Here is a 9,725-nt window from a genome sequence, read left to right as displayed (position 1 = left end):
CGATGTTCAAAACAAAAAATAAATATTATGCCCAAAATAACTACTCCACGCGGACGAAGTCGCGGGCACAGCTAGTAACATATAACAGGCGACGCGTCTGCTCGTTTCTAGCCTATACCATAAAAAAAAAAATGGGCTGATCATTATGATGAAGTTCAAGTTAACTATAATATCAAAAATGTTTGCTTCGAAAACATTGTATCAGGCGGCAACTTACAAATTATGGTGATAAATAAATGTCTTTGCAATTAACATTCTTAAAACATCGGTTGTTATCTACTTACATTTAATTTGATATAACTTACGTTATGTATAAAATTATAGACCAACATAATTGCATTTTATTTATCGACCTTTCATGCGACTTAAGGCACTTTTGAGTGTATCAAAGGGGCCAAATTCCTAAATGTAGGTCTGATCTAAGGTCTATTTAGGACCACACTACGTAATGTAATTTCTTTGTAAACGAACTTTTATTCTTACAATCGAAGCCATTTCCTAAATGATATACATTTACCATATAGTACCGTAGCAATAGCAGAAGAATTTAGCCAACGTACAAGTTCACGCGAATTGTGTATGTTTGCACAGCTGATAAGCGATGTCTTGTCACCGAGCGTTTATCGTGACGTTATCACGGCAACCGTACCAGTGGGTCGCTCGGTCATACAAGTTGCTCATTGTTATCAATGGATATAGGTAGCGCTGATTGTAGTTGGTAAGGGTAAGATGCGAAGTTGTGGAGTCCTGTAGGTGTTCTGTAGGTGTTTACGTGGGTTCTTTAATATATGATGGTTCTGTTGTGTACCGTAATAAACGTAATAAGGCAAGATTAACATTGCAATTTCTTGTATGAATATCGGTTGAAAAAAAGCGTAAATGTTAGTTAGTTAATGTATGGACCATATATTTTTGCGAAAAATCTTAAGATCCATGCAGGAATAAGAATCAATATTGTTTTGTTTGTTCGGCCAAGTGTAGTAAGAAGTGGAAGGCGGTGACCCCCCGGGCCTAAGTCGACATTGTTATTGTAAGCCGACAGATTACCAATTACTGATGTCTGGCTTCCTCGAGTGGAATTATGACCGAGCACTTATAGAATGTTCGTGTTTACTCTACGTTCGCATATATTTTCGATGTTAATGGTTATTTAAATGAATGATTTTGACAAAAAAAAATTAGGTTGTGAATGTGTAAGTGGCGAAATATAATTTGACGAGAAATTGTGACATTAAATAAATTTTGAGAATCATAAAATAATATGTTCTATTCGTCACGCCCAAACAGATGTACGTCTTCCGTGCTGTATGCTTTATTTATATTTATCGCATAAGACATTGCAATTCACCAATTGCGCTAAAAAAAATAAACAAACGACTAGTTTAGTATCGCAGATGATCGTCAGCTGTTTGATAGAACAATACAGTTATACTATCTGACTGCGGAAATGGCGCTAAATCAAGAATACAAAATGTTATTTTCTTCCACTAACTAAACCTAAAATTAAACCGGTGTTAATTGCGTATCCGTTTCTCGCTTGTGGTCTTTCCCTGAGGATATTCGTATCATTGCCGTTGGAATTAATTTAAGGAGTATAAAATTCGACATTGAAGGCATTAGGGAATTTTAAACGCATTTAATTCAGTTTTAAAGCCTTCTTTTAATTACTAAATACAAAATGTATAATTCTCGCGTAAAATCATAGACAAGAAACAAGTACATAGTACAGTTCTATGAGACACTGGCTGTGCTGCAAGCCGGGCAAGCATTTCTATAGCTTATTTGTTATATCATTGCCAAGTTTCATCAAAATTATTTCAGTAGTTTTCGCATGCAATAACAATACGCATACATTCCAAACTGTACAATTCATGTCATCACTAGGATAGTCACATATCTCACATTCGTTGTCACTGGAAGCTAGCGCAGCTGTAATGCTGCACGCTACAGAAGTCGAAATACATAAATCTGCGGCAGACTCGCTGGCGTCCGTCGGCTAGCGACTGCATACTGATGTTTCATGATTTGTTAACCACGCCACGGTTGAATGGCAACACTGATGGAATGTGTCTGTCTGGAATTTGCGATAGATAGTTGTGTGTGCGGATAGTGGATTGACTATAAAATTACTAAAGTAATTTTGAATTTTTCTGATTGGAATCAATGATTTCTTTTTTGTCTTGGTTACTGGTCGGAATTAAAAATAAAATACAGATCGGGTAATAGTACTAATAATTGAAATGTGTGTTACAAACAGATTAATGAAGACGAAAGTAGAAGTAAACTTAAAAAATATTTTTTTTACGTTTACTTCTATATAATTTCCTTAGAAACAAAAATATTTCAATAATATAATATCCATATCTAATTGGCAATCAGAATCGATTAGACGCGCGCGTAATTATTTAATTTTTGCTTCACTTGTTGCATACTTTCAGTTCTACATATAAATAAGAGGAATTCCTTCTTTGACTTCACAAAAATAATTCAAATATCCTTGGGTTAAAGAAGCTGTTAGTTCTCTAATAAACCTTAAGTCCTATATAACCATATTTTTAATGAGACAACCAAACATAATAGTAGTTTTACATAACAATAAACTAGACTGTCTTCAAATTCTGAGAACTAGACCAAAGTTCAATGGGATCATACGAAGGCACCAGCTTTCAAAGAAAGAGAAATATACATACTAATTGTGAACCTTCTTTTTTGAACTCGGTTGAAACAGTCTCACGTGGTAGACGCATAAAATATTATTAAAATGTCATATAAGACGTGAATAAAAGGCATGCATTGCAAAGAAAACATATGAATGAATCATGTTTTAATTAATAAGGTCGCATAAAGCCCCGTATTCATTTGTTCAGCAATTGTTCAACAATGTATGTGGGAGTCGATCCCGCTTCGGCACGAATTGCACCAGCTCCATTGTCGACGACAACCTAAAAAAATACTGTTTTCATTCTTAAGGGATTTGTTTTTATGTATGTTTTTGGGGAAATATTGTACCGGGGAAGTACCACACCCCCACAGAAAACGGGCGTGAAATAATAGCTTGCTATTGTGTTTCGTACGGTTTCGTTCTCCTAGCCCTTCCCAGTCCATTCCTTCTTTCCAGTCATCAATCTTTTCCTTATCCCTTATCCCTTTAAAGCGGGCAGCGCATTTCAGAGGTCTGAGCCTCTGCGAATGTTCATGGGCGGTGGTGATCGTTTACCATCAGGCGAACCACCCGCTCAGTTGCCCGCTATGATATAAAAAAAACTGGTAAAACCATTAGACTAATTATCGAAATTACTTCACTCGCTCACAGCTTCATGACATAGGCTTTTTTATTTTTTATCCCACTTCATATCTTTTCAACTCGTCTAAAGCCGGGGAGAGCGCTTAGAGTTATAACAGTTATACATAATATAAAACTTGTTGCTGTTCTTTAGTCTCGTTAAAAGCGAGAATGGCTCAGCCGATTTTGATAATTTCGGTTTTAATGAATTTCATGAAGGGAAACAAAATGTGTCAAAAAGTGCTGAAGTACGCCGGGTTAGCTAGATTACAATACAAATAAGTGCGTGTGATTTGCGCCTACCCGATAGTCGCGGCGTTGCGTGACGTCACACTTATTTACAAGAGCACAGCACACAAACATAGCGGCGGCATTAGTTCCCGCCTATTTATATCCGTCCGATGGTCCTACACCTCCGCGCCGCTATACCGCTACACGTCAATGATTGATCATATGATGGTGTGTCTCTAATATACAAATAGTCCGTCCGTTAAGGGCAAATATCATTTCGTTGTCTTATGGATTATATTTAAATTTGCATTGCATTGTCGAAATGTAGTTCACATTTGTAGAGCGTATGTGTTTGTGTGGGAACAAATCTTTTGATATAATCTGGCTTTTAGATAAGTCGATATGATACGAAATGTCGATGTGGAGCGTCGCGCACCATCGCTTAGCATGGATATAGAGTGGCAGATAACGCTGTAAACTCATGAGAAATGTTATCCTTTGCATAATTTATATAGCGCTTATAATCTTATCCATAATCGAATTAGTTCTATAATTTAGATAAATGCTTATTTATTGACACAGCACATGTATATATTTCTTTTGTATTTTTACTGATAAATTGATAAGGTAATTGTTTTGTATATTGCAATTGACGATTGTTTTGTAATTAGTCATAATTTAAATAGGTATTTTTTTTAATTATATATGTAGATAACTTTTCAAATCAATATATATTTAAGCAAACAGATTGATCACTACGAATCACTCATCACATCTTTAATATAATAAAAACACACACGAGTACAAAAAAAACAACACATTTCGTAATAAGACCAATTTCTCCTCCGTTTATATTATTGGCAGATCAACTCGTAACATTTTCCAAGCGTAGGTCAATTGTATCATAGTAGCAATGAAGCCATCGCACACGATCATTCATAACGATACGTGAATGGATGTGGCGTGGAAGAACGATTGAGGAAGTGCGGCGGAGTGAGTCACTTCATTATGCGTGTCGCCTTTTGTGGCGGGCCTCTCGTGTCGATGGAGCCCTCTGTGGCCTATTGATCTCGTGTTGACGGGCTGCTGTGTCCAAACAAGGAGATCGAATAGAACTTGTATGCTCTGGTGCAATTATTATATATTGTTCTTAACACGATTTTATTAGCTTCACCTGTTTGTATGTAACCGACTCCTTTAGACTCATTTTTGAATCCACTTTAATCAAACGGCTTTTATTTAATCTTTGAACACATATCAAGGATCAGTAAAACACTAATTTTATTTCAAAATCTTGTCATCCTGAATAAAAAAATAGAATCCTGAATCAACCATAAAAAGAAAACTAAATCTAAAGAATCAACTAAACAATAGAATCAATTAAAAATCAATACATAGCGTAAAGCGTATGATTAAAGCGTTTTCTCTACTTTTTTGACTATAATTATTTTTAAACCTTCAATTAGAAGTTTGCTTTTATGTGCGTCTGTAACATTGATTGGAGCTCTACTGTAAACTAAGAAGGTCATGCAGATTATAATTTATGTATAACGGTTTCATAAAGAATGGCGTATAGACAATTAGACTACATATATATAAAAGTTTTTTTAGTATTGCCACAGTGTATGCGTACAATCAATAGAATAGAATAGAATAGGTGTCATTAGGATAAGAAAGTAGATTTTTTACCACCGTCCTACCCTGAGCTGAGTTGTTTATGGATAGCGTGTTGGATTTCATAAAATTTGAAATACTCATGGATAATACGTTAGTGTACTCTTCGCATGCAGTTGTCTAGTTTCTCTTGAGACCAACCGCGAAGGTCGGCTGAGAAGCTCTAGGTTGTAAGACATGCCATTTTATTAAAGTATTTATAGTTAAATGTAAAATATATTAATATAATATAATCGAAAAACATTAATTGATACGTATCTAACTGTAAAACAATGTTGTTGAATATTCCGATATATTAGTTTAGGTTCAGAATTATTAGACATTCCTCAAATAGGGAATCTACAGGAACTTCCTAATGTATCATGATTCCCAACGCAGGTCAATGGGAGAAGTTGCCGCTGTGGACGTTGGAGCGCGAGCTGGTGAACCAGGACATCGCGGAGAAGGAGAGCATCAAGGTGCTCGAGAAGGCCACCGTGCCCATCGTCAAGATGACCGACAAATACTCCGATGTTAAGGTAAGTGCGTATTGTGTATCCTAGGGGAGGTCAATACAAGGGAGCTTCTGATAGATGTCTCATTTAAGTTAATAATGTGACATTGTGGGCAAGATTTACTGGTATTTCTGGAGCTTAAAAGGTCATCATTTTGAATTTGTTGTTTTTTCATACAAACCACTCCATATCTTACACATATAAATATCCAATTGCTGGAAACGTTCAAATTAACTAATCGACTATATAACGTATAAGGTTCTTTTAATTTATTCTTATGTATAAATTTCCAGGTCGACATCTCGTTCAATATGAGCAGTGGAGTCAAAAGCGCCGAGCTCATAAAACAGTATAAGGTAGGCCCTTATCTATATCTGCATATTTTTCTATTATCTATTTTAATGTCTTAGTGATAATTATGAATGAACACGCTTTCTTTAAATTATGTGAATGAAATTTTAATTTTTGGTTTTTAGTTCTGTAATTATTTATGGGTGCAAAATCCGGCGTGTATAGATTGGTTATTGAACAAGATAAGTCAATATTCTTAGTAATAAAAGTAAATACTGATTTTTCCGAATATTGGGTAGTAGAAATTCGTCTTTTTACACTAAGAATAGGCAATAAGCAATATTTTTGTACGGCAAATGTTTCCAGAAAATGTATGTTAGTGGGAAAACACATTGGAATTTCACACTTTCTTTAGTGACATTAAATAATCATAAATTATTATGAAAGACTAGTCAAAATCCTCGAACGCTTGACCTTGGCATAGCAGGCGTTTTATCAAGATTGTGTAAGCGAGCAAATACAATCGGAACATTACATCACTGCAATTACCGTTTGACGGGCGTGAATCATACACCAGACGTAAGGACAGACAAACATAGAACATGTGCTTCCTTCGCTTATGTTAGAAACGATTAAATGTAATGGAAATGCTATGGTGAATTTAAATTGCTTGATATTCTCAACATTTATATGAGGGACGATAAGAAATTAAATTCACTGAAAAACTTTTAAAAGTACATAATTATTTTATTTCAATTAGATAATAACGAATTGTTTTCCGTAGTTTATCCATTTATATATAAGGTATAAAGCACCTCATACACATACGCCTGTCCAAATGTTCATGGGCGGTGGTAGCGCTTACATATTCGACTTCTTCCATTTCAATATTACATAAAGCCGAAAGTAGAAAATAAACCCACTAATCTAATAAAATATAATAGTTTAAAAAAACTATAAAACACGCTTTAACAAAAATCATATTTTGCAAATTGAAAACTGGAATAATTTTATCAAATTAGTGTATTGTCATCGGTCCTCAATAAATCTACAAAGTTTGAACGAAATCTGGCCGTTTAAAGTGGGTTAAAATCGCGCCCAAAGAAGTCAGTTACAAACAAACAAACAAACATACAAACAAACAAACAAACAAACATACAGGTGAAGTTAATAAAAGCGTGTTAAAAATAGACCAATAAATAAGTTTCAATAAGAAGAATATATAGCCCAACCAAACAATGCCACAATCATCGACATTAACGTGTTATATTCCACAGGAAAAATACCCTGTGCTCTCACGGCTAGTCATGGTGCTGAAACAGTTCCTGCTCCAACGGGACCTGAACGAGGTGTTCACCGGAGGCATCTCCTCCTATTCCCTCATACTGATGTGCATCAGCTTCCTGCAGTTGCACCCTCGGCCGGAGAGGCTCAGGCAGCCACATAACCTCGGCGTCCTGCTGATTGAGTTCTTCGAACTGTATGGAAGGAAGTTCAATTATGTGAAGACGGCGATACGCGTCAAGAACGGAGGCTCGTATGTGTCCAAGGACGAGATACAGAAGGTAATGTTTTGGGCTTTTTGGGGATGTGAAATGTGTGTTGAATGAAAACGTAAGTTTATGGTACGTCCAAAACAGACCATAGACGTATATTAATTATTGTAAGAGGCAAGTATAACGTAATATTAAATATTATGTCGATTAGATGTCGATACTTATATATATGTATACAGAGCAATCTAGATATGTATGTGTGTTTAGCAAATCGTTTCGTTCGTTAAGAGGTCCTTCGAGCCGAATGTCCTAAAGGTATTACGTAATAACCTTTTTTTATAATAATAATTAATAGGAAATTTGTGTAACGTTTGCAGGAGATGAATGACGGGCACCGTCCATCGTTGTTGTGTATCGAGGACCCGCTGACGCCGGGCAACGATATCGGCCGGTCTAGTTATGGCGCTATACAAGTTAAACAGGTGAGAATTGCATTATTTATTATTTTTGATATTGTAGGAAAGTGAAATTTCCTTTTATCTAGTGAAATTTTGAAATTGATAAGAATATTCTGGCGTTTTTTTTTTACATAGAGTTTTGTCGCATATCAGAATGTTTGAAAGAACAGTTATAATCATTGCTGATTTTAAATGTGGACTCGATTTTGGTATTTTCGCTGAAAAAAGCTCTTGATTTTTGTACGATCTTAACAGCGATTCTTAGTGTTATGACTGCTGCGCAATTGTCTCTGACTAACTTTCTGCAGCGTGCAGCGTACACGGGAGCATTAATTAATTATGATCACTGGTATCGCGATCGGTTGCAGGCGTTCGACTACGGCTACATAATCCTGCAGCAGGCGGTGGCGGGCGGCAGCGCGCTGCTGCTGCGGCACAGCGTGCTCGGGCGCGTGGTGCGCGTGACAGACCACGTGCTGCAGTACCGGCGCTGGGTGCGCGACACCTTCGAGCCCTACTTCTTCCCGCACCGGCCGCCCGCGCCGCCCGCCGCGCCGCTCGCCGCACCGCTCGCCGCGCCGCTCGCCGCGCCGCCCGCCGCCGCGCCGCCCGCGCCCCGCGACCCCTCCGACAGCGAGCCGGTGAGTGTGCGCTTGTGTGTGCGTGTGCCTGTTGTACTCAATAATATGGTGCGACTGCGTGTGTGTGTGTGTGTGTCACGTGTACGCGTTTGTTAATTGGTTTTCACTTATATAACATATTATGTACATTATTTCATGAAAAAACCTCATTGATCATGCATAAAGTTGACTAATAATGTGGATATATATATATATATATATATATATATATATATATATATATATATTTAATTGGAATCTCGGAATCGGCTCCTACGATTTTCATGAAATTTAGTACATAGGGGGTTTCGGGGGCGATAAATCGATCTAGCTAGGAATTTTTTTTAGAAAATGTCATATTCGTGTTTTTTTTTTTCCTGACATCTATTGGTGAATAATAATACTATTTTGCTTCGTAGACAGCTGAACAACTAAAATAACACATGCACTTTTTATACCGATATTCCTACGGGATACGGACTTACGCGGTTTCAACCGCGGGTCACAGCTAGTAAATTATAAAATGTAAAGACATAAAATATGGTGCATAATTGATTAAAAATAAAGTTATATAAAATAAAGTTGTAACCAAACTCAATAAAGAATTTTTTTTCGTCATTTTGTTGTTCAAGTATTTTTTCCGTAATTAGCATTTGTAAAACTATAAGTACCGCCGACCATCACTATCGTCACCAATCCACATATTCTATCTGAAACACGTTTGTTACAGGACTGGTCGGACGGATCAGGGGGCGGAGACGTCGAAGGCGAAAGTACGGAAGGCGTGGGGGGTGTTGGAGGTGCTGGAGGTGTGGGTGGTGTGGGGGGTGTTGGGGGCGAGGCGCGGCGCACGTCGCCGCCGCCGCTGTCGGCGCTGCAGTGCTCGTCGCCCACGCCGCGCCGCGTGTCCGCGCACCAGAGCCTCATCATACACCACATTACCAGCAATTCGGATTTCAACAACATACCCTCGGGTTAGACTGTTGTTTATGTTGTATTCACGAGGGGATAAGTATATATTTGGAACAAATTGCTGCTGCTTAAAGATTTAAGATTTCACCAGCACGCAGAAAGGGAACATGTGAAATGGACAGAAATAAAATTCATTGGGATGTTATTTTCTATTCATACAACTTGGAATACATGTTTATATGTACCTAGTCTTGCCATAAATATTG

General features: G+C 37.3%; 1 protein-coding gene across 1 annotated transcript in view; it reads left to right on the top strand.

Annotated features, from left to right (window-relative positions):
• The window catches only part of LOC119837219 (non-canonical poly(A) RNA polymerase protein Trf4-1-like), a 21,957-nt gene that overhangs the window by 8,101 nt on the left and 4,131 nt on the right, over positions 1-9,725 (top strand). The window contains exons 3-8 of the mRNA XM_038362746.1: positions 5,567-5,706; positions 5,976-6,038; positions 7,251-7,538; positions 7,847-7,951; positions 8,296-8,568; positions 9,278-9,521. Of these exons, the coding sequence (XP_038218674.1) occupies positions 5,567-5,706; positions 5,976-6,038; positions 7,251-7,538; positions 7,847-7,951; positions 8,296-8,568; positions 9,278-9,521 (1,113 nt within the window). The remainder of the gene's footprint in view (positions 1-5,566; positions 5,707-5,975; positions 6,039-7,250; positions 7,539-7,846; positions 7,952-8,295; positions 8,569-9,277; positions 9,522-9,725) is intronic.

Source organism: Zerene cesonia, chromosome 26 (assembly GCF_012273895.1).
Source record: "Zerene cesonia ecotype Mississippi chromosome 26, Zerene_cesonia_1.1, whole genome shotgun sequence".
NCBI lineage: Eukaryota > Metazoa > Arthropoda > Insecta > Lepidoptera > Pieridae > Zerene > Zerene cesonia.
This window is presented reverse-complemented; position numbering and strand designations above follow the sequence as displayed.